General features: G+C 37.9%; 1 protein-coding gene across 4 annotated transcripts in view; it reads right to left on the minus strand.

Moving 5' to 3' along the window:
* Positions 1–251: 251 nt before the first annotated feature.
* The window catches only part of LOC129722502 (rho guanine nucleotide exchange factor 11), a 114466-nt gene continuing 88166 nt past the window's right edge, over positions 252–26551 (minus strand). For all 4 annotated transcript variants that reach the window (XM_055675967.1, XM_055675966.1, XM_055675968.1 and 1 more), the window contains 6 exons: positions 9071–9633; positions 4803–5310; positions 4529–4706; positions 4318–4461; positions 4150–4257; positions 252–4090 (listed from right to left, as the gene is read on the minus strand). In XM_055675967.1, coding sequence (XP_055531942.1) covers positions 3962–4090; positions 4150–4257; positions 4318–4461; positions 4529–4706; positions 4803–5310; positions 9071–9633 — 1630 coding nt within the window. In that variant the 3' untranslated portion in view covers positions 252–3961. The remainder of the gene's footprint in view (positions 4091–4149; positions 4258–4317; positions 4462–4528; positions 4707–4802; positions 5311–9070; positions 9634–26551) is intronic.

Here is a 26551-nt window from a genome sequence, read left to right on the forward strand (position 1 = left end):
TTTATAGAATACCGCCTTTTTCGCATCATATTGACTGTAAACCTTTTTCATATCTACCCTTACGCGACGCTTACTTCGATCTGTTTCCTCACGAACAAAATAGTCAGAGTTGAACTCTGTTTACACAGTTTACGCTTACCTACATACAATCAGACAAAACGTAGGTAGGTAGATTATTCCACAATTTTGATATTTCAATAAGGGGATGCAATAAGGGAGAATCGGACATGCTTCTGAAACAGCGCCATAACTAACTTTAAAAGAATTATAATACATAAAAAATAGCAGAAATCAACGCAGACGTCCCCAGATTAACAACGGTTTGCTTCTTAAATCGTTTTTGTTTATTTTCTGATTTTTTTAATTCTTTTTGTATTTATTGTTTGCCTTCATTTGTATGAAACATTTTTCTCTTGTTTATACAAGAACTCGTTTGTGAAACACCCAACTTCCATGCTATATAAGGAACGAAAAATTAAACGACATTTGTCTTGTCCGACTGTCAGGCCATGTTCTATGAGAGGGTCAATCGACCAACAAAACTCCGCTTGTGTGGACTTGGTTAAAGGTTGTTTTTTTTAAGTATAAATGTAGCGTCGCCGGTCACTTTATGTTACCACCTAACTTTTACACGAGCGTTTTACGAACAAATTGCACAATGAAAACGTATAAAAAACATGCGTCGACCATTTAAAGCCACATGTACTAAGGTGTGTTGAAAATGCAAATAGCGGGGCGCTATGCGTGCAGAAGATGTGAACCACGAAATTTTACCCGATAATCGAATTCTATGTTGTCGTCCTGCAACTTGCAATTCTCTTGTGCTTTGATTAAAGGTATGTAATCAAATTATGTTCCCACTAGTAGGGGTAGACAACTATCAAACGTTGGTCTTTGTCTAAATAGAAAAACAAATTCCATTACAGAGCAGGAAATTGACATGCTTCATCTATAATACTTTTTTTTAATATTCATTTTTCACTATTTCAAGGTTTTTCCTAGTATTTTTTTTCTTCAATTTGTTTTTTAATTTTTATTTCTGACCAACGTACATGTTTCTAACAGATTCACCTCACGTTTCATACCTCGCTTGGGTGTGTGAATGTGTTTGAGAGTGAACTGTGCGGATACTTGCTTGCTTTTTATTTGTCTTACAGATACAGTATAGTGTAGTTGTAGTAGAGGTTGCAATGATGATACAATTTTTGAATGTTTGGCTACAAACTCAGGTTATTTACTCATATGGCTCATATTTACATAAACTTACGAATTGGGACCTTTATGTGGAACATGTCGTTTCGAGTATGTGCAGAAAAACAAAACAGTTACCAGTGTTCGCCATAGTCTATGTGTTACACGTAGGTTTTAAAGTCAAATGCATAGTAAAAGTTAACACATCCAAAACCGCAAAATCTCTGCTCATTTCGAACGTTATAATTTCAGTTAAAATACATTCTTTTTTTTTCAATGGCAAGCATGAGTACAAATCGCTGCTATTTTTTATTATACTGATGGTTGTTTTACTCTATACAAATCTGTGACTATTTGATTTAATGTTTGTTTTCTACGTTTCAAATCGATCAATACGAAAAATGTTAGGAATCAAAAATTACGATAAATCATATATGTTATCATCAAAAGGATGTCTCGATATGTAAATCAGAGCATGATCGACACGGATCGAATTAAGGCCAATTTTTCTAATCTCACTAAATAGTAGTTTTGTTGATCAGTGTACACAAAACATTATCGGAATCAATAGTGATTCGGTGTCAGCTAGTCTCGTATAATTTACGTTGAAAATTATATCTTTTTTTTTAGTTTTTCTAGTATTCGAGCAGAAGAAGATAAAACAGAAGTACTGGATAAGATTTGTTCTTTTAGTTTTGCCGGAATAAATTCACAACCCTATCAATCGGTAAATAATTTTTCAACTGTTAATTCAACTATCCGTCAATTCGAGCAAATATGAGAGCTGGTTAGGGGTGTTCTAATAAAAAAAAGTCGTAAGTGCCAACCAACGTTCGATCTAGCTGACGTATCAATAAAAAATGCATCAAAAACTTACACTTAAAAAGTCAAAAGTTTTTGTTTCCTTGCAAGGCAATTTCCAGTTGTCAAAACTGGTGTACGATTATCGGCACTACCCTACAATACACTGATCTTACGAAAAAAAATGTTTAAGACACTTTGCTTGGAAATTGGCGGATTCCCGTCCGCAGTTCGCATTTATGATTCGTAATGCCCCGCTGGGTTGTCCGAATGGAAAGGGCAGTTTTCAAACTGAATATGGAATCGAAAGGGTGAAGAGGGACTGTTTTTCAAAAGAATGAAAATTGAGAAGTGTTTTAGTCGGATGTACGTCGAGACAACCCAGACCCTCTCGCCGACTGACCGGTATTGAGTATGAGTATGTATGTATGTATGTGTTTTTGTATAGAAAACGTCTATATCACAAAACAGTTAACTACAGATTATTTGATTAAATTGAAATTCAATGTGTATGTTATTTTATTCGAAAGACTAGTAACCAATTTACCACTGCATTTGCGATTTCTATTTTGTATGTTGAGTATATAATTACTGATAGCATGCCGTCGGAGTAGATATAGTCGTGAGTTTATAATTTTGAAAGCTTTTTTTGTTGTTGTTGGGTAAAATGTATGCAAATTTCAATTTATTTACAACTTGCTACCTTACTATAATGATCTGTGTGAGTTTTAAATTGATTCTGCAAGCTTCACTTCTACCGCCATCGTCTAGTAGATATATATTATTATTATTATTTATAATGATTATAAACTTAGTTAAAGAAATATACAATAAATAAAAGTTGTTCTATTTTTGCGGCGTTCTTGCTTTCCAGAGGCATGATTCAGAATAAACGATATTTGCTTAGGGCGTTACAATTTCATCCTGCTGAATGCGCTGATGATTGTTCACTAATTCCTCTTTGTCGCTCTTAGTAGGTATTGCATAAAAATATATATATATAGTTTTTACTTAGGCAACACAAGAACACCTAAATTTGTTATGCTTTCCGCTAAATTGTTACACATTCGCAAATACAACAGGTTTGGGAAATATATCTTTTTATTCGGCCCTTTATTATCTTCGGCAAAATGAAACCAAAAAACATATTGTACACATAGCAAGATTCAAGGGAGAATTGCGCTTGTTTTTGTGGAAACAGTTTTTTTTAGAGTGCGAAACATACTCCAACGTTTATTGCAGGTTCGAGATGTCGTCTGCTAAATAAGCGGATAGGATTAGGAAACCTGAGCAGCTCCTTTATTTGATCATTGTTTCGATACGTACATTCACAATGCAAAAAAATGGGTTTCAGAAATCACTAATATATGATATAGAATGTTAAATAAAATAGAACAAAAACAACAATGATATATAAAAGGACAGAGAATAAATAAACTCAACATTATCATATCGCTGAGACTGCTGGCTAGGATGCCTTCAGTGGTTTGCTTCCAGTATTGTGTGTTTCCCATCAGTAAAAATTGCTTATGATCTTTTGATTATCTCTTTTCTACACTTGGCTTAAAGCGGGAACTGAGCCAATAGCTTATCTCCTCTATCCAATCGCTCAAGCTAGTTTATACAGTTTGTGTTTTTGACTAAGTAGTGTTCATGTATGCTTGCTTTAAACAATACGTATTCGAGTATACAAAATCATGTTTAACCGTACATACTTGGTGCAGTTTATGCTCTTTGCTGTTGTCAGTTTAAGGCCATTCATTTCCATCTGCTCTAATAGGATTTCTAATGTTTTGTTGTCTTGTCTGTAAGTTGTACCTCAAAAAAAGTTTCCTTCCATTAACTAGGACAGTTTGACCGTTACTGAAAATTACGAAGGTAATACCATGTCAAATGATAGCGAGTGCTTCGGACATTCTAGTTACTCGACTGGAAGATTTTATGAGTTTGCGGGGGCTTAATGGAAAAGTCACTCATTCACATTAGCAGTAGTGGTGATGGTATCTGATGCGATATCAACTGGCGGTGACTGTTGTGCTTCGGGTTGTGGCTGTTGTTGTTGTAGTTCAGGGTCAGTTACGGGCACTTCCGTAGTTTCCTGCAAACATATTAAATTGAGTTTAAGCTGAAAAACAGTTTGTCGTCCCAAATCCGCACCTGCGTTTCTAAAACTCTCTCTTGATGCATTGCATTTAGTAGTTCCCGTAAATGCTGATTTTCCCTTTTCAATTGTTCTCTTTCTAAATCTCGTTCACTAATTTTTGGCTTTAAGAGAAAAAAGGAAATTGTATTGCAATGCAGATTGATTAACCGTCGAGAACATACCAAGAGCTGTGATATTTGGGCATTCAGGCCAGTCACGTGGCTCGCTATCAGATGGCACGGTATGGTGGGCGCAATGACTGAAGCGTGCAGCAGTCGATTTCTACCGCACAGATCCATTCCGGTGAATTTCGGTGGCAAGTGGTTCTGAAAGCAGTAAACGATTGGTTGGTTATTGTTTTTGGGGCGCTACAGAACTCGAGAGGGAACCTACTTGTGTGGAGTCATAGTTATCGTTGATTTCGAAGTGCGAGTCTGGTGTCTTGGAACCACCGCTGTCATCGAGCGATGTGGAATCAGGTGCCCTTGCCTCGGCATAGGTGGCCGCCTCTGCTGCCAGTTTTTTCGCCTGCGCTTCCAGCAATTGTGATTCGAGTAATACCGCGGCAGCCCTATTTAACAAAGATAATTATATAAATAATATCATAATGGATTCCAGTGTATCGATCACTCAACCAAGCAAGATACCTCGCGCTGACCACACTTACCTTACTTCATCGATTTCACAGTAACCATCCTCGTCTTCGGTTATGTTAACCTGATCGTTTTCCAGCATTGAAGCAATCGGAGGTGCTCCCACGCTGGGTTGAATACCAGCATTACTGCTGCTGACGGCATCGATAGCGGAGCCGTTCAGTTCTGGTCCGGTGCCGATTATGGCAGCCGTTAGGACCAAAGGCTTAGCGGTCAACGGTAGCAGTGGTTTAATGCTACTGGCTCGACGATTGCACTCATCACAGACAGAAGTGGATACAGCGGAAATCTCCTGACTCTGAGATACTCGCATGTGTTCATTCAGTACATCCGTCAGTGACTGAATGTGCGAGAATGCGGCAAGGATAATATCCGTTGGTTCCTTTTGAGGTGCCTCCGGCTGGGCGGCGATATCCGCGATCGCCAGAAAATGTTCATCCGGCACCTTAAACATATCACAGACAACCCGCTGCTTTTCGACCAGCGTCCTGCGGATGGCCTGGTCTAATCGGCGAAGTTTTTCTGTAAATATGAAACACAAAATTAGTTTACATTTTTTTCTACTGGGAAACAGCCGTCAGATGCAGTTTGTCTAAAGATTCCGTCATCGTTCAGTTCAGTGTCATTGGTGGGCGATTATTTCTACAATGCCCGAAGTATGTTTAGCCACACTGACAGGTTAGTGAATTTAGCGTTCCGAAAAGATGCGAATCTGAATAAACGCTACAACAATAAACAAAGCACGCTACCAGAGCTGCAGCGAGTACGCGAGAACGGCCAGTGCCATTCTTGGCCAAAACCGGCAAGAACGCAAATGTTTATCTGTTTACGCGCGCGCTTGTATCTTTCCGCCGCCAGATCAACCCTATTATTTCGTTTCCTCCTGGCTTGAATGAATGCGAACAAGTTTGCCTGCCTGCAGCATTCGGCTTTTTGGCGTTTATTGATTCTAGAAATGGTCCATTATAGTTTTTTTTTCTTACATGCGGTGGGGAATATAAATTTGCATGTGCCTATTTTAAAATCGTTTGAATTCGAAATTGTAATAACTGGGTATGATTTAGGCGGTGTTGGGTAAACAATTGAAAAAGATATTGTTAGTTCTACGAGCAGTAGAAAAGTTGTAAATAGCAAGCAGTAGCGGAAGAATGCATATTTTTATAAGATCGACTGAACTGAGGGTTCCGTGTTTTTTTTTAGTTTAAAATACTTCATATACAGGAAACGAATTAATTTAATTCTTTCCAGATCACTTGTTTCGACGTTAAAAATGACAATTATTTTTCTCTCTCTTTTCTATTATACCAACTCAATTTTTCACTAAATATCATTTATTGTGAGACACACGCGGATACGTGAAACATTTCTATGATTGAAATTTTGGGCAATATTTACATTCCAACTCATATGTAAAGTTTACAAGTTATTACTGTCAAACAGGCAAAGTTGTGGAGAATAATTTTGTCCTTCCAGAAAAAAATATACACCGTAAGACAGACAAAATTAAAAAAAAAACATCTGATTTTTTTCTACGAAAATTACACAATATAAGCTAAACATTGATAGTTGTTTGAACTTGGAGGAATAAAAAAAAAGCTAAGATTTTCCAAATAATTTTTTTTTCTAATATTTTTTACAGTGTATTTTTTTTTTGAGGACAAAATTATTATCTACAACTTTGCCGGAAATACTATACCGATCAAACAAGTCGTTTTAGTTCTAAAAATATTTTTATCTTTGATGTTCACTTAAAACACTCGACTGAGTCAAATTAATTCATATGTCAGCACAAAGTTCTCTGCGCGAACAAGTATCTGACTTCAAAAATGTTTCCCAGGAGCCAAAACCAGTCATTTGATCGATATGGTGTATTCGGCAAAATTGCAGATAATAATTTTGTCCTCGAAAAAAACACACTGTACACAAATTTTGGATTTATTTTTATTTTTTTTATTAGTTTAAACAACTATTAATTTGAATAACATTTTGTAGTTGCGTACAAAAATCAGATTTTTTTGCGAGGCAGTTGCACAAACAATGTCTCAGTTTTAATATATTTTTTAAATTGTCATTTTTGATTTGGCTGAAGCTCTGCATAGACGTTTCTATTGTATATGCCAAAGATGCCGATTGTGAAGATTGTGAATGATTTTGTGAAGCTATTAAAAATGCTATTTTGGTAAAGCATTGATGATTAGAAATATTTTCAGAGCCAAAACGGTTTGTTTCATCGTGAAGTCTTCGGCAAAGTTTTTTTTTTTTTTTTTATTCTCGCTTATTTTCCGTCGGTCTAGTTCCGCCACTGTTGTGGCCAATCACCGACGCCCAGGGAGGCGACTCCACACCCAGGACCCTAACTCACGACCCGTTTATTAACGAACCGGCGCCAACGGCTTTACTTCCTCATGCGATGGAAGGCGTGATCCCAGAGATTTTTCGCCTCAGAAAATCTCCCGGTGTCGGCTAGGATTGAATCTAGACCAGTTGGGTTGGTTGTGAGTGGATCACGCCACCTCACAACCATCGACACCTATGTTGGCGGTGGGATTCGAACCCAGGCGTCGAGCGTGGTTGGCGGAGACGTTACCAACCACACTAGGCCCCCGCTCGTGATTCGGCAAAGTTGTAGATAACAATTCTGTCTTTCCGAAAAAAATACGCCCTAAAAAGATTTTATCTTTGAAAAGAGTTGAAAGAAAACTTAAAAATCTAAAAAAAGCTAGTTTTTAAATAATCTTTTTTTCTTTAAAGATTATCTAAACAATGGATTTTTGTTTTAACTTTTTTTAAAAAAAAAAAATATATTTTTTTCCTAGAGTGTACATATTTTTGAAAAGACGAAATTATCAACAACTTTGCCGAAGACGTCACATCGATCAAACAAATTATCATTAAATAGCATCTCAAAAATGAGTCGTGTTTCAAGAAATTAAACCAATAACACAAAATGGCATCTTTAGCCCATAGAAACGTCTATGCAAAGTTTCAGCCAAATTAAAAATGTTCTATTAAATTGGTTGCCCGTTTTCTGTGGAATTGCTCTAAAAAGCAAAGCCTTGGTGCTACATTCCGATTTGGAACTCGACCTTCTGTTTATTATACACAGACTTCGCAACCAACTGTTAAGTGTACAGGACCATTGCGGGGCTAGCGCTCCGATCCTACTGACACTAACAGTCTCTCCCGAGTCGGGACTCGAACATACGACGACTGGTTTGTTAGGCCAGCATCGTACCTCTAGATCAACTGGGAGAGCCTACGGTGTTTATTGTTCTCGGAAAGGCTAAATGATTATCTACAACTTTACCGAAGACGTCACACCGATCAAACAAAATGTTCTGGCTTTATTTTTTGTTAAGTTTATATTGAAATCTAAACATCTTATTTTTAAATAAAACCGTTTCCAAAAATAAGTTCTGATTCAAAAAATGACATCTTTAGCCCATAGGAACATTTGTGCAAATTTGCAGCCGAATCAAAAATGACAATTGAAAAATATATTAAAATTAGATTTTTTTAAGGAAATTGCCCTACGGAATTCGATGGCAATATGCGGCATACAATTGGAAAAGTTAGATTGGAAATTAATATCAATTTTGCGTACGAACAGTAAATTATCGGATCGAAAAATAATATCTCTTACAGTCATTTGAGAGAGTCCGTAAAAAACCTTACTTTTAATATTAATAATGGGATCCAGCCCATCGAAATCTGCAAAATGGCTAATAAGGACTATTATTGCAAATTATGTTTTGTATTTCAAAAAGGATAACAAAATTATCTCATCATTCACGTATTCCTTTGAAAAGTAAATCAACATTCTTTTGAATTTACTCGACAAATTACTACATAATACGGATTCAATTTGGCAGTCCAAATTCAATTTTTTCCAGGAGTTCGACATCGCGTGAAAAGTAAAAGTCGTGCCTGTTTGTTTTGACAGTGATATTCGTTTTTATAAGCAATTATTCATCACCAAATGAAATCTTACCCACACTGCAAAAAGAATTATGAAATAAAAGAAATGGCAAAGCAACCAAATTGAAGTTAGTTGTCAAACCTCATAGATTGAATCGACACTATTCCAGTTGTTTTACGCAAACCGGCAACGCTTAATTTATTACTTCTGGGTGGCCTCATTTCTACTGCCCGTCAACTCAAAGTGTGACGTTAGATAAACGATCGAGTAAATAGTAGCCAACGAACAAGTCCCGCAGTGCCCTGTGTACTAACAAACCACTTCATCGGAATCGGCTCAACGTCTCTGGAGTAGTATATTTACCTGAAGGTGTCAATATCGGCTCGGCTGTCAGTGTGTTGCTTACGCTGACATGTATTTCGCTCGGTGCAACGAGCGAACACTGCTGCGTCAGTGTTCGAGTATTACTCAGTCCCCGGCCTCGACTGTCCGGACCGTAATCATCTTCATCCTCCGGTCCGGTGTCGCCGGAACCGTTGTAATCCTGCAGCATGCTGCGTCGTTTGATCTTTTCCTTTTCCTCATTCTCGACGTTGTCATCGTTCTCGTTGGCAGTCCGGTTTTTATTCGGCAACGAGTCTTCGTTGTTGTTCAAGCCACTGTTCGCACTTGCACTAGTGGCAGTGCCACCCACCCCGGAACCGGGACCCCCAGTACTGATGGCACGACATTGAAGACTGCTATCCTTGCGCTCTAACCGATCGATCGGAGTTGAAGTTTGTTCGATCTTTTGCGCTTCGGTAACCGTTTCGAAGGAATCCTTCGGAGGCTGACCAGCGTTACTAGAGGCATCCTCACCGTACTCGTGTGTACCTTTGGTACGCGCTTTGTAAGCATCTGCAGCGTCCGAAATGTGCTTGAACCACCTGTTATAATAAAGAAAAATGAATGATTAGTATATTTGTTCATTGTAGAGTATGTTTGCCAGAATATTCCACAATAATATTTGCGAGTACCTAGAAACAAGTGAAGGACGTCTTTGAGGCTCGCCGCCCAAGCTGCCCCGACGTTTGCTTCCGTGATGTTTGCCGTGGCCACCCGTAGACACGCTATCATCGTTCTCCAGGCGTAGATCCGTCAGGCAGTGGACAACTTCAGCGGCTATACTTTTACGCCTCAGACGCCCACTTACCACCGGAACAGTCAGATTCATGTCTAACTTAGACTAATTAATGCGATAGACACTTGAGCGCACAATCGGCTGCTCGTAACTTTCTTCTAGTTTTCCCGACAGTCAGCATGTAAGTGCGATCGATCTCACTAGCGTTCATTCGAGCGCGAAAGTATTCCTGCTCCTCGCCGCCTCATCGCGATTTGTGTGCTTGCCGCGGTGATGTGTTATTATTGGCACGCAACTTTCGAAGGACAATTTGGTTGTTTCTTCGAGTGTAAAATGTAGCGCGGCGAACGAACGACGCAAGTCTTTAGATGTAATCTGTTGTTCGATATAATATGTGACACGGTTTGATTGATGCAAGGGTATCCAGTGTGCTCGATACACCGCTGAAAGGACAGGTGCGGTGGACAAAATGGCTGAGAGGTTGATACACATGAGAAGCAAATTTTTATTTTTGATCAGCGAAACAAAGGGAGCGTCCCCGTAAGTTGCTGAATTTCACGAAATAAGTCCAAGGATCGATATTCAAATTTATTATGTCACAAGAAACAAAACAAACAAATGACGAACTTATAATGCTCTACAGATTGTCATGAAGTATTAAATCATTCAACCGAAAACAACCGCAGAATTGATTAATCACAGCCGGATGTAGAGACATTTGTCTCAACTGTGTCTGATTTGCCATGCTAAGAAAGTCATACAATCAGTCGATAATTATACTGACTTAAAACGAAAGGTAAAAAAACCATCCAACGCCAATAGACGCATTAAACGATTGAGCTGTTTCAATCTTGCGGTTAATTTCACTTTTCTAACGCCGGCTGTCGGTTATGCGTCAACGTATCGATCGTGCAAAGATGCAGAAAATCGATTCGAACAGGAGCCGGAGACCTCAAAACCAAAACCGACAAAACGGTTTCGGAAATTCGAATTAATTTATTGTCACCTTATCCACGTTCCGCTCGCTTTACTGCGCCGAATCGGATTGCAGTGTACTTCTATAGCTTTTATTCACGCCACCGCCACAAAGAGCGCGCTCCGGCTTAGCGTGGCGCGAATGATAAATGATACTATTACGTGAGATAGTCGTTTGTTATGGTTCCTTCCCGGTGGGCAGCGTATCGGGCGTCCCCCCGGGTTGCTGCCCTCGCTGTCGGAGGATTTTCAGTGAATCGCGTCACGCCATCCACTCACTTCTTCGGTCGAAATCAGATATGGGCGTTGCGTCACTTCTACCAAAAACTAACAATACCGGCTTTTTGCATCTAGAAGTCAGTTGGCTTAGATACCTTCACTGCGATTATGATAGTGCAACAGAACAATAAAAGTTATTTTATTCTGAACTTTCGAATATAAAACTATCTCACAGTGAGAGATTTTTTATTTACTATATGATTCTAGCAATGAACTTTTGTTTCAGCACTATTTTTTTAAACAAATACAGAAACATTCCTAATTTTAAACCCGGAAATTTGATTTCTTGTTCGAAAGAAGGGATGTTAAGAGCCAGTTCGCGAGAACCGCAACCACCTTTACAAGGGAGGTTGTATCGAGGTTCTCCGATCGGACTGAAACTTTCGTGGTTTGTTTATCTATATAATAGAACAATATTTTGCATAATGTCAGATTTTTTGAAAAGGGGTAAGTGGGGTAAAAAGCACGCCAAAAATCAATGTCCAAAAGTTGCTAAAAACGTAAAATTGTTATAACTTTGTGTAAACTGAATCGATTGTCATGAAAATTGGCATGTTTATTCTACTCTATAAAGGCAACAAAATGAAATTATTGGAAGTTGCTAACGAGAATACATGATGAGATATTCGCATTTTTCTAGAAAAATAACGTGATTTTCATAGCAGTTTTTCTCTTGCCAACAGATCTAGGATTAAAATCCAAATAATACGTTTTGTAGTGCAACTCAAGAGCTTTCATTAGATATAAACAAAAAATGCGCCGTTATGAAGATGCCTGAGAAAATCCATTTTTTCTATAACATGTTATTGGCCATCATTTCGAACCCATTGTGCGAGAAGCGAAACTCCGTTTTGTGTCATTGTTCTTCCATTGAGCTATAATTTTCAGGTTATGTTTGTTTATGCACTAATGCAATAGTTTGCAAAATTTGAAAGGAGAAGGGGTTTGTGGGATAAACAGGCTCTTCAAAATCTCATATTTAGAAACTGCTCAAATCGTAAAACAATTACTCTCGGCTTTCATTCGAAGTTACACGATGGAATGAGAGGTTATTTTTGGAGCCAACAAGAGAATGAACGAATGTCAACAAAGCCACGTGATACTTTTTGTTAAGCCTTTTTTTGATGTGCCCTTTAAAGAATTAAATTACAATTAGAAAGAAATTTCACCGGAAGATGCTCATAAAGGAATGATTTCACAAGTACACCCTTCTGCAGGAATTAGGCAATCAAACCGGAAATGTATTTATCGGTAGAACAAATAAAATCGTTTTTGCTCACTTTTCTACGTTATATAGGCAAAATAAGCTTGAGCTAATACAGACAGTCTGTAAAAAATAAACAGAAGGTTGAGTTCCGGATCGGAATGTAGCACCAAGGATTTGCTTTTTTTAAGCTTGAGCTAATACAAGTTAGTAAAGATAAAGCATTGAAGTATGTACGAGAACGTCATGAATATTGGTTGGTAATAATGAATCAATCAATTCTCAAACATTGATTTTCATAAGGTTTTTGCTGATACCAGAGCCACAAGAAAAAATGCATTCTTTGAAAATGCATTGAGTGCAATTACTAATATGCTAGACGAGTGCTTAGATGATGATAATACAGGTTTAAAATAAAGATAATGAAATATAGATTTTATTTGGTTTTATACTACATTCGACCCCTTGGTTATTGAATTATTCAAAGGCCATATTGAAAATAAGTTTAACAAAACGTATCGCAAGGCTTTGTTGGCTTTCATTCTACCTCTGTTGGCTCCAAAAATAACCTCTCATTTCATCGTGTAACTTCGGGAATAAGCCGGCTTTACGGTTTGAGCAGTTTCTGAATACAAGAATTGGAAGAGCCGGTTTACCCCACTAACCCCTTTTCCAAAAACCTAAATTTCTGCAAACTTTTGCATTAGTGCATTAGTGCATAAAGAACAAGGACACAAAACCGGAGTTTCGCTTCTCGCACAATGGGTTCGATATGATGGTCAATAACATGTTCTAGAAAAAAATGGATTTTCTCAGGCATCTTTATAACGGCGCATTTTTTAAATATATTTAATGAAAGCTCTTGAGTTGCACTACAAAACGTAATATTTGGATTTTAATCCTAGATCTGTTGGCAAGAGAAAAACGGCTGTGAAAATCGCCTTATTTTTTTAGAAAAATGCGAATATCTCATCATGTATTTTCGATAGCAACTTCCAATTTTGTTGCGTTTATAGAGTAGAATAAACATGCCAATTTTCATGACAATCGATTCAGTTTACACAAAGTTATAACAGTTTTACGTTTTTAGCAATTTTTGGACATCAATTTTTGACGTGCTTTTTAACCCCACTCACCCCTTTAAAAAATCTGACATTATGCAAAAAATTGTTCTATTATATAGATAAACAAACCCTGGAAGTTTCGGTCCAATCGGAGAACCTCGAAACAAGACCTAGTTGCGGTCTCCGCGAACTGGCTCTTAATTCGTGTGATTTTTTTCATTTCTCAAGTATCCAATTTCTGCCTACTTGATCTTTTTTAATTCTCCCAAAATTTCTCCATGAAATTTGAATAAATCTCCTTTATTTTGAGACAATATAACGTTGTCATCTTTAAATTCTTTTCGTTCGATAAATATCGACACGAGTATAGATTGAAATTACAAGCAAGCTAACTTATAGCAATTTAATGCTGCTCTTCAATAACAATAAAATTGCAATAAAACTTATATGATTACCTGGAATGCATAGATATTTCAATTCAAAACATCTCAGAAAAGTTTCGTTTTTCATACGTAGTAGTCCAACTAGGCTCTTCATATACGTATTACAATCCAATCCAGCATAGGAACCTTTAATATTATCCAACATTTCGATATTATAATGTAGGCTAAAAGTTGTATGTTATTAGCCCATTTTCGGAGGAAGGAAATCAGTCTTCAACTTAGATAACCAACATATTAACAAAAACATCCCACCCTCATAAATAACCTACACAAAAAAAAAAACATTTTTTCGCACTTCTTCCGGTATTTTACCAGCGTCCATTTCCGATATTTGTTCTGTGCGTGTTTTTGTTTCACCGCCACGCCACACTGTCCTCCTTCGCTGAAGATTCTACCGGCAGACGTCGCTGATTGATTAACTCAGAGGGGTCATAAAAAATTGCGTCTGGTAGACGCAGACAAGGCCGCAACTGGTTCTCGCTCACGACGCTGAACCTGGACCGCTGATGTTGTTTCGCGTAAAAGGAAATAACACCCGGGATGCAACATAATCAATCAGTGATTAATGAGGAAGAGAGATAAAACAAAAAAGATAGCTCTGGTCGTCGTACTTTTTGGTTCGATTCGAGAACCAGATTTGGCCTTCCCTCTGGGTTCGCTGTGGACAAGAATCACTCCATGGAGAATGAATAATAAAGTTATACCATAAATCCTTCTGAAACAATAAGATGTTCGAGAGTGCTCGCAGCCTTTCATTGCCAGGTTAGCAGTAACCATTTCAAACACATCAAGGCACAAATGATAACATTTTAATTGGAATCGTACCGCATACCTGTCTATCAACTGTCTACAAGCTACCCTCGTCATGAAAGTAGTGCGTTGTGTAGTGGACATTTCAATGAGCAACACATACGGCACTCAGGTTCCAAGCAAAAACATTCACATTATGCGGCTTTCATCGAGTGATGGAAAGAAAGACCATAGCTATTGACGTTGGATTATCAAATGCGCGTGGGGCAGTGGGCAACGTCGTCGTCAAGCGATCGGTAATTTTCTAGAGAACGTACAATTTTCTTATTCTCGAACAAATGGATAAATGTGCATTATTTCGGTTCTAACAATCACCCGGTAAGCTGCAAATACACATTCCAATCGGTAATGGCATGCACCGGGCCCATATGTGGCCTGTCAGACCGTCAGTTGTTCGTTTGACTAGAATTGTTTGGAAATAATGCTCAGAACTCAGGGACTGTTGGTAAACAAAAGCTGTTGCATGCTTTCGGTAAACCATAATAATAATGTAACTCGAAGCTTTATTCAAACATTTCTCTGTCCTCCAGTGTTTGCTTCTCGATTTTAATTCCTACTTGTAAAAAAAACTTTCTTTTGATTGGACATTGAGGATTTCAAATCTTTTTCTTAATCACAACAAACAAAATCCAATTTCCGCGTGGATTTAAACCTACCCAAACAACAACAATATCGCACGCTAGTCTGTGGGGCTAATAGCGGTCTCGTTCAACTTCATTACTTGAGAGAACTCGTTATTATATTGTTTTTGGCACATTTTGCATGTTGTAGGATAAGTACAACGATCTGCTGTACCCCAGTGCTGAGTCGAGAAAATTTCCAGCTCGAAAACATTCTCGACTTGATCGGGAATCAAACCCGACATCATAAGAGAGCTAGCCGATCGACAACACTAGACACAGAACCACGGGTACCACAAACATCAACAACATGTCCCGAAAAATCCGGAACCAAAACACAAGGTTTCATCTTCCATTAAACAAGTTTTTTCGTCAAATAAAAAGTTTTAGATAATTTAATTATTTTTGAACAAAAAATCTGCAGACTAAAACTCAGTAAAATCATGGAACGCAACTTCTCTAAAACAAATCTCTGCTAAAACTACACGGTGACAAAAAAGTCCTACACGTTGCATCTCTCTGGTGCCATCTATATGTCAAATGAAAGGGTTAACTTTGCTGCCCAAAGTGGCAGTGTTTCGTTTCTGTGCAGTTTGTTAACATTGAGTTGTGAGCCATGGCAGAGTTAAGAGCAGCTGTTATCGCTGAATATGTGAAAGGGTACAAACCCGGACACATATTCAAACACCTAAAACCGCTCGGAATCTACCGGAAATTCGTGTACCGGACCATAAATCGGTACCTAGAGACCGAAGGCACCGAGGACAAGGCACGATCTGGACGACCAAGATCTGTGAGAAGTCCAAGGCTGAAAAAGATTATACGAGACCGGATTCGCCGGAATCCCGCCTACTGCACAGAAGCTGGCCAGGAACCTTAAAATGAACCGAGAATCAATCCGCCTGCTTCTGCGCAAAGATTTAAAACTTACACCGTACAAAAAACAGGTGGTTCATGGGGTTACTAAAGCTACAAAGGACAAGAGGTACCAACGGTTGCGGGAGTTGCTCGGTTGGCGCGCAGATGACGAGATTATTTTTTCGGACGAGAAGCTGTTCGTTTTGGAGCAAACAGTCAATCGCCAAAATGATCGAGTTTTGAGTGTGAGCCTCCAGCGAGCTCCTGCGGACATACTGAACGTTTCCCGGTTCCAAAATAAGTAATGGAATCCACTGGATTGTTTCGTGTGGGGATACATGATGTCGAAGCTGAACGACTATAAAATAACAAGTTTGGAGCAATTCAAGCGAGTTATCACGAAAATCTGGGACGATATGCCGATGGAGCACGTGCGCGCCGTTTCCGAGACGTCTGAAGCTGGTTCGATCAGAGAAAGATGGTGTAATTCCGAGATATCGTCTGTGAAGTATCTTTATGAGTTACTGAATAAAGCTATTCTTATTCTTTGAAATATTGAGATTTTCCTGTGTGACCGGACTTTTTTGTCACCCTGTAAGACTTTTTCATTCATTCTGATTGAATATTTTTATTTTCATCAATATTTTTTCTATTCTTTCATTATAATGCCCTTCCCGCCACAAAAGACAATCAGCAAGAATGTCGCAGTGGCAAATATGAGCCGTCGAAGTGAAATAGATAAAATTTAAATTGAACCTAGTTCAAAATAAGCAAGCCTCAATTTTTTAAAAGGTGCTGCTCTTGAAAAGTATTTATTACTGTTTTTTTCAATTTACAATTTATTTAACATACAGGTATTTTTATTTACAAAAATCAAGGCTCTTTTCAGAATCCGGTTACATAATTAAAGAATTCACATGCGTTTTCTGAACGCGATTTTATTACAATAACACGATTTTATAACAATAATAATTTTTTTACGCGATTGGGAAGATTATTTGTACGCGGTATCAAATAAGGTTAGTATAAGTAAATCTAATCTAAGCTTTTCAACGCAAACGCGTAAAAAATACCCCAGTGTAATTCAAAATTGGAAACTATACTGGCTTCAATTTTTTTTCGAGAAATTTTGTTTCATTCAAATCGGCCAGGAAAACTAAAAACCGTGTAGTCACACTGTATTAATTTGTATCTGAAGATTAACTGAAAGTTATGACTGACTTAAAATCATTCCAAATTTTAGTCTAAGCAAGATAAAGGTAGAGCTTCTATAGATTGATCAATAAAATTAGGATCCGAATAACTGCGTAAGGAAGAGGGACTTCCTCATTGGGATCTAGAATCCATTCGAAGAATCCCGAGAATGTGTTAACATACTTTTATATAATATTTTTTGTTAAGCTTGTTTAAAATGCCATAGAGCATCGTTTGAGTTTGATTTTGTTAACTAACGGAGTACATAGACGAAGCGACGTTTTCATCTATAATTATATTTGTTTCTGAAAAACGAAGCATTCCAAATTTTAAATCGGATTAACCGGTTCACGGTACTGGCAAAACAAAAGACGAAACCTCCAATAATCAACCATTTGTAGCACTTCATCAACGATCTCCCAACATCATAATTGTTCGCGTATAGTACTAACCAGCTTACTTTACTACTGCTTTTACGTCGTTTTTTCTCATTTATTAACTGTTTACACAACTCGGCGGATTCATAGCATATCTAGTATCAGCACAGTATAGAATACAGTAGTATACAGAGAAAACAAGCAGAAACGCGACGGGTAACAAGATACTTTAAAACGTATGTTCAATTTCCGCAGTTTTTCGCAGCTCTCCATTCCTTCGCATGGTTTTCGCATGAAACTTTTTGTCGGCCGACCGCCATGCACTTGTCACCTCAGTTGGTAGCCATAGTTCAAATAACCTTACAAATCGTATTCCACTACACGGATTTGTCTCTTCTGTACGATACTTTTAAAAATTACAACCTTATTTTAATTGTACTACGCAAAAAGAGCGCCAAAATCAATTACAAATGTGCCGTCAGAGAAGCAAACGCAAAAGCAACGAAAGCTACGTGCGTTTCGGAATCATCTCCGGCAGACAATCTGGGTGCTTTCTCGCAGACTGCTTCCTGAGCAACCGACTAACAACACAACACTAACAGCGATAAACTGTAACGATTTTCCCTTGCGCACTGGAAAAACTCGACCGATCGTGGTGCACTGTACCGACAAATGACGCTGCACGCGAGCAGCCTGGCTGTGGATTGGACTGCGGTGGGGAGAAAGAGAGATTGCTGTCCACCAAATCGGTTGGGTGTTGGGGCGAGTGTACTAGGCCGGTACTGCGACTGATATCTCACGTTCGTTAATGTACTGAACGAAATTCGGCTATCACGGTAACATTAGAATATTAATAAAGAGAACCTTAAGGTTCAGAGTTATAAACATTTCAAGTTTCAAATTAAATGAATATAAACTTAAAACTTTGATTCAAGTTGATTTATTTTTTGTGGGTTTATCCTTATATCAAAAATAACACGCTTAAATGTTTCTACCTTGGGAAAAGCTTAATTTTTGACCGGTCGAAACCATCGTAAAAAGAATACCTTTTAGATATTAAGAAGTTTTGAGGTATAAAAACACATTTTGAGTCGGAATAAAATATAAAATTGTTTTAGTAGAATGCAGAGAGTCTCATTTTTATTTTCAATATTTTGCGTGGATAATTATTGAGGAGAGTTATAATCAAAAAGACAATCTACAGACTGTGGCTTATTTTTTGCGGAGTTTTAATACTTCTAAATGAATGTTGTATTTCTCTAGGATCAAAATATAATTCACGTCTGGTGGGAGTACAATCTAATTTAGAAACATACTAAAAACATTCCTGAAACTTGTCACTTGACATCGTGCATACTGGTGTTGACGACAAAATTTGTAACATTTGTCACTGCCTACACCCAACGCAAACAGGGAACATTTTATTACTTTGGGGCAATTTTTTATTACTTATTGTGTCTTATGACTGCGCATTATACACAAATAGTAATAACCGAAAAGTAACAAAAATTATGACGGCCACACGCTTGTATGTGTTTCTGCAGGAGAACATACAGCCAAGCACCGCAATGCATGTGTTAGCAAAACTTCACTCGCTGCATTTGTATTGATGCAACGATCAGATTAATTTTTGTCCTCTTCATCCACACATAATGAGAATCTTACCCGTCAACCTCAAATGTCTAATTAGAAACACTTTTGTTTCGTCCCGCAGTGTTTATTTGAAATGAAAATATGTTATACTGTCTGAACACAGTTGCCGAAGTTGCGAATATTGTTCTGGATGGGCACGAATTTTGTATTTTCAAACAGGTGCAAATGAGTTTCCATGAACCAATGAGTATGTGTTTTGGATAGCTTGCAAGAAAGCGAATGTTTTTGTTTTTCTCTAACGCAGTTTACAGATCGTGATGTCAATTGAAGACGCATTCCAAGTCTTTGAAATCATCAACGTTTGCATACTCTATGACGGGGAAAATGCTGCTTGGCAGCTCTTGTCATATTCTTTCTCTACTCCGTATGCATACAACGAGCGAACTAATACACGCTCACCGGATGAATTGGAGATTGAAGGAACTTGTAACATGTGCAACATATGCGACGGTGTGTGATTTTTGTTTTCTTGAGATGGAAAGGGAGCAGTTTTTGACAGAAAAAATCGTGCATGTGATTGAAACGACCATTATTGAATAGTCGTACTCCCGTAACACGTGCTAAATATATGACAGTATGTGTTGTTACTTGACTGGGGAAGAATTTTATTGCCTTTTAAGTAATAGGTTTGTTACCTTAAAGGCAATTTTGCGCTATTGCTTCTAAAGTAATAAGGAAAAATTTTGCGTGTACTTGATATCCTATTCTAAAAATAAATAATACCCATGTCAGGGGGTTGGGTGGATGCTAACAGTCAGATGATTGTTAGAAGTTTCACTGGGTTATTTCTATTATTACCTAAGTTAGAGATAAGCTTGCAGTGAATATTTTTTATCAATGTTGACAATGTTGACAAAACTGAAGTGGCACGCATATTTTAAATAAAAATAAAAATTCATCCTAAAATTTTAAATATATTATTTAAATAATTTGGATTGTTTCATTGATTGAACGATGACGACAAAAATTGAAAAATATTCGGTATAAAACAGTTTTACAACAAACAGACCAAAAGAATTTACTTCCGAAGATTATGTAAGTAAAAAATAAAAAAAATATTCATGAGCTGCCGTCTCAGATGCGCAATTCTCGCTAAAACCGTCCCACTTGTCATGAGCAGCGATGCCAACCTTTTTCAAGAAAAACTGGAAGAATTCAAAATAAAAAACTGGAGAACACTGGATACAAAAATTTGAAGCTTCTGCAGGAATTTGTTTAATTTTCGGTTAAAAAATGTTGCGTAAATAACAATAATACACTAAGGTCGCTTTTACGCGTTTTTTTAAGCGGTTTTTTAAGCGGCTTTTTTAACGCGGATTCCGGAATTTACGCGGTTTTTTTTACGCGGATTCCGGAATTTACCCGGTATTTTTTACGCGGATTTCAGAATTTACGCGGTTTTTTTACGCGGATTCCGGAATTTACGCGGGATTTTTTTTGCCCGGATTTCGGTTTCCCTTCACTCGGAATGCAAAATCAACGATGGGTTTTTTTACGCGGATTCCGGACTTTACGCGGTTTTTCTTACGCGGATTCCGGAATTTACGCCTTTTTTTTACGCGGCACGTATCCCCCGCGTAAAAAGCGACTTTAGTGTATACATAAGTTGCACCGTATTATTTCATGCAAATAAAAAAGTGGAAGAGACAATTCATTGCTATTTTTATATTTTACTGATGGAGATTATGGTCACTAGGTATAAAATCTGGCGTACTCGAAACTTTGAAGATTCAACCGGAATTCGATTTGAACTAGAAAACTGAAGGACACGAATGCACTAAATATTGAAAAGACCAAACATTCAAGGGGAATGAATTCAATAAATAAGGCAACGAATAGAAAGCTGGATAAAACTGGAACAAATTTCGAAAAACTGGAGATACTGGACCTTTAGCTGTTTCGCTGGCGTGCCAAAAAAACTGGAGATTTCCAGGAAAAACTGGAGGGTTGGCAACGCTGGTCATGAGGTCTTTCAAAGAGGATATTTTGGTATCTAAATAATTAAAAAAAAATCTAATAATTAAGAGTAGTGAAAAAATGAGAAAACAAATTTGGTGAGTTTATATTGGTTGGAATGTGCGAAACTTTCATGCATGTATCCTGAAGCATTTTTTCTTAGCTTTCCAATGGTAGTACCAAATTAAAAATCGACGGTTGAAAACTTGCTCGAAAACACATTTTTCTGATAAAATTTTATATGGTGGCGAGATCCAAGATAGCGCTCTTTTTTTTTTTTTTTAATTTCAATAGGAAACTTTATCATACCTCTTCAAAACGACGTCCTGTTTGTAGAGAGTTTAACGATAAATTCGAGAGAAATAGATTCAAAAAACATCAAGAATTGCTCGAAGTACGACTTTTTCAGAAATCGTTTGACCCCTTGGTGCCCGAGGGGTCCATCAAATTGAACTAAGTATAGTAATATTGCTAACTCGCACAAAACCAGCACTTTAGCTGACACTCCCGGTGGCCCTTTACGGACATGAAGCATGGACGCCGAAGGAAGCTGGTCGACGAGTGCTCGGAGTTTTTGCGCGTAAAGTTCTGCGATCGATACTTGGCGGTAAATTGGAAGATGAAGTGTGGTGCAGACGCATGAATCATGAGTTGTACCAAGTATACAAACATGCTGATATAATGAGGGTAATACAGCAGGGCAGGCTTCAGTGGGCTGGACATGTAGCTAGCATGCCTGATGAGAGAGCCGCCGAAACTATCTTCAGTAGAGAACCAGGAAGGGACTGTCGACTCCGAGGTAGGCCTCGCATGCGGTGGATGTACGCGGTGGAAGAAGATGCACGATCTGCTGGTGTACGAGGAGACTGGAGAACGGCTGCTCAGGACAGTAGTGAAGTAAAGTAAAGTAGTAAATAGTAATATAAAAGTGGTTTTCCCATTTTTTCATTACTTTCAATCATTTAGATACAGAAATAATCTTTTTTGACAGACCTCCTGTCACCAATGGGATGGCCTAGTATAGTATTATTGCTCGAGTTTGAAAATGGATTTAAAATATTGTACTACTTGGAATTGTCTTCATTCAAACGTGATACAATAGCGTTCAACGGAGAGCGAAGGAACATTTAAAATTATACAGACCTCATATGAATAATTATTCGATTTATTTATTCAAAGTTGTTTTCATACTTTTTGATTGACAATTCCATAAGTTATGCCAATAACCAAAAGAATACTAACGATCAGCGATTCAGCAACTAACATCTTGGGAGAAGCAAATGTTGTTTTATTTTAGATACAAAACGTCTAGATGAATTGTTTGTTTCTAAGATTTTATAACAATTGGATAATACAAATCCCTCTAGCTCAATCCTATAACCCCTACCTGTGCCAACGAATTTTTTCACATTGAGGTCCGGAAATATGATTTTTAGCGAATAAGTTAGATTAGGCCAGAGTATAGCGTCTTCCTTGCACTACTGCGTCTGAAATCCGTTGTTTCTATAGTCGATTAGCCAGCTAGTAGAGGAGTGTAGTTGGGAAGCACATATTTTTGAGTCACGTTGGTCACGTTGAAACCATAATATACCTCGCAGCTAATCATCCATTAAAGCGTCGACTGCCCACATAAGAAGCAGCGAAGACGGTTGGCAGAGTGCGAGAGACGCACGGTCAAGATCACACAGTTCGGGTGATTTAGGTTTGTTTGCCATAGCAAAACTTTATGTCCGGCAGAAAGCACATGTCCAGTTCGATTACCTATAGTCTGCAATAAACTGTTCCCGCTAAGGGAGTCCACCAAGAAGGGAAGTTATTTCCTACCGGTTCCACAACATCCAGTTTCTTATGGTATTGAGTGACAGATTGTGCTTCTAATATATGCACAATCAATAATAATGACTTTGTAATGAAGCTACTGCTAACATAAACTGTTGTCTCGAGTCGACATCAGCTTGCGAAAAGATAACGGTCGAACGGATCCCGTTTCTTGGATAGTCCTCTAGGCACGTGCTGAAGCGGGAAGGGCATTTTATTGACTGCCAGCAGAGCAGTGCTGTGATTGTCGAAATAGATTAATCAAGGAAACTATATTGCCTAGTTAAAAAAACGAATGCCATCCAATAGGATTTTTTAGTTATATATGTACTTATTTACAATTATAAATTGCTAGTCACCTCCTTCGTTCGTCTCTGCCGTTCACCGCGGTTGGCTTGTTTTATGATTGCACTTCATAAATGGGACATTTAACATATATGCAGAGCACACCGATGAATACAGTCACATATCACTAGTTTTCTCTTTCTACTCGCTGTGAACGCGTGGCTTCGTTACTTTAGAGTAACGCGGGAATGCGCTCTAGGTGGGCTTAACCGGCCCGCTGCTGTCCATCCCGTTTGCAGCTCATTTAGGTGAATGACAGCAATAACAAAGATGATGACACTCTATATAGCAAGTGATAATAAACTTACATCCACCGGTGGGGATGACGGCGGTAAAAGACGGACGATGCCGTAGCTGATGAACTTGATGGGGTAACAAAATAATGCTGTTATGGGCTGTTATGTTTGCCTAGCTTTTATACGTTGATGCAATTTTCCACAAAAATCGAAATTCTATGTAATAGTGTATCGTTTCTCGTCCCTACAGCTGGTTCGGTTTGTGAACGATAAAATCAGCGAATTTTCAATCAAATTGGTAGATCTATATAAAAATGAATGTATTTTTATGTATGTTCCGTTATCACTTTAAAAAGTGGTTCGCAAGTGAGTCACCTAATAAGGAAGAAGAGGTCGATATATGGAAAAAAGGACGAATTTCAGCTGCACTTTCCAGAGTAAACTTCACATACATTCATCTTGATATGAGAGTATCGCCATAGGGTGGTTGACAACAGAAGAGGTTACTTCTAACAATGAGGGAGAGGTCAAAACAAAAAAAAAGTTTTGTTTTTTTATAATTTTTCGAACCGAAAACTGATGGTTTCAAAGAAAGGTTGTTGTGAACAGAGATAGGAGAGCTAATGTAGTAACTTAAGCGAGTGAATAAGAGGGCTAGTACAAAAAGAAAGGGGGGAAATAGAGAAAAACTGAAAAGAGAGAGAGGGAGAGAGAGAGAAAGAAGAAAGAAAGAGGAAAAAAGAGAAAGAGAGAGAAGAGAAAGAGAGAGGAAAGGGAAAGAGACACAGAAAAGAGAGAGACAGGAGAGAATGGATTATTTCGTTGTAAATCTTTACGCCAAATAAAATTGTCAACAATTCTGCTTGACATAAAAAGTTGCCTTCCGTTCTATATAGGAAGTTGTTTCTCTGAGTGCCGCTGTTCTTCTCATCTAACACTATGTAAATTCAATTTCTTTTCAATCTTATAGTGCAGTTTCCCTCCATTCATTATGGTGCAAATTTACCTGTCTAAAAGCAAACGGCATTTTTCTTTTTTACTCGTAGTTTTGACCTAATCCAGTAAGTGTTTAAGGAAGAAGGTTTATAGAGCAGCCCTCATAGCAGAGGTATAGTGGCAGCTACTTCTTAATGCCCCCATTTGCCACACTTGCAAGCCAAAATTATCGATTAAAAATGATAGAAAACAGAGAGACAACATAAAAGAGGGTACGAAGTTAGACCTTAGCAACTTTAAAGGTAACTTTTAAGCTAATCTTGAATCTCAAGCAAGATCGGGCAAACAATAAAAAAACAATTACGGGGATGGTGTTGATTATGATAAAAAAATACATTTAGTTAACCTCGGAGGGAACCCTCTTCTACTGCTCTTGAATAACTAGAGAATTAATCACCACTCGTGACCATTGTCATTTCACAGCACAAAGCATCCAGATATTGTCCAAACATTCAGAAAGAGCGTCGGTTGGGTCTTGCGAACGCGCGCTCCATTCAGGCAGTATTTGTAATGTAAATTATGACAGCACGCTTAACAAGATCGGCAATGTTTATGCCTAGATCCTGTAGCTAGTTGATGCATATGTCTCGCAGAATCATGATTGCTGATCCGTTTTACGCTGGCATTGTTATTGTTTCTTTTCTGCATTTCCAATGAAAAGAAAAAAGTAGTCTATTACAAGTTACACCTCGCTTTCGACATAGTAACCCAGCCGCTACTTGGCGCTTTCATTCCAATGGTGAAAGAGTATAGTAGGGTAAAATGTTACTTTTCATTAAAGAAATTTAGGAGAGCAAAAAAAAAAGTGTATGAAACTTTATTATGAAACGTAGCATAAATATCCAAATTATGTCAGTAATCTCTTCAATAAAGGAAAAAACACCGTCTCTTTTCCACCCGACCCGAGATTCGCTGAAAGAGCAACCCTCCCTACGTCGTAAACACAATCGATAATGTATCAATTCGTCTCGTTCACTAAATTTAGCAACAATGAGAAACCGTGCGGAAACGGAATGAAAAAAAAGGCTCACTCATGTGGCTAAAAATACGATCGCCGTCGTCGTTGTTGGATGCCACTTGGCGCGTAAAGATTTTTGTGCTCATTTGCCGAGAAGAAGTGCAAACGGCGTGACGCCATAGCTGGCTCAGGGGTACCGAGCGGAGCCGGGAAATTCCCACGCATAATTAAGTTTTTATGCCTCCGCAGCGTGTTTTTGAGGTGAAACATAATGCTTTGATGAGTTTGAAGATATTGTTCGCTGTTACTAATGAGTTATGGCTGGGCATGTTCATTGTTTTTCTTTTGCCGATGACTAGTGATGTGAACGATATTTTATTGTATTTTTTATTATACGTGCTAATGAATACATTATTTTCGTTTTTTTTTTGCTTTTGGTAAGGTATGTTTCTAGATTTCTGAAGAATTGGTGTAAATCAATTGAAGTGTCAAGTGCCAGTTCGCGAGAGGCGCAACCGCATGTTGTTTTGATGTTCTCCGATTGGGCTGAAATTTTCAGCATTTGTTTGTCTATTCAAGGTAGGAAGTTTTGCAAAATTTCAATTTTTTTCATTGAGGTTAAGTGGGGTAAAACTGCCATTGAAAATGATATGTCCAAAAACGTCCAAATTCTAAAAAGTGCAATAACTCCTGCTAGACTTGATGGATTTTTCCAAAAATTTGTGGTATTATTCTACACTATGAGTACTTCAAAGCGCATGGTAACAATATAGGGTAAAGAGGTAAATTGACGCAAAAAACCAAATTTTTCTTTTAAAAATTGTCAATTTTCAGGGTCATCCTACTCTTTTAAACATCGCTAGAAAAAATATCTGAATATGGCGTTTTGTAGAGCAACTCAAGAGTTTTGATGTCATGTATAAGCCAAGTGTGCCAAA

Source organism: Wyeomyia smithii, chromosome 2 (assembly GCF_029784165.1).
Source record: "Wyeomyia smithii strain HCP4-BCI-WySm-NY-G18 chromosome 2, ASM2978416v1, whole genome shotgun sequence".
Classification (NCBI taxonomy): Eukaryota; Metazoa; Arthropoda; class Insecta; order Diptera; family Culicidae; genus Wyeomyia; species Wyeomyia smithii.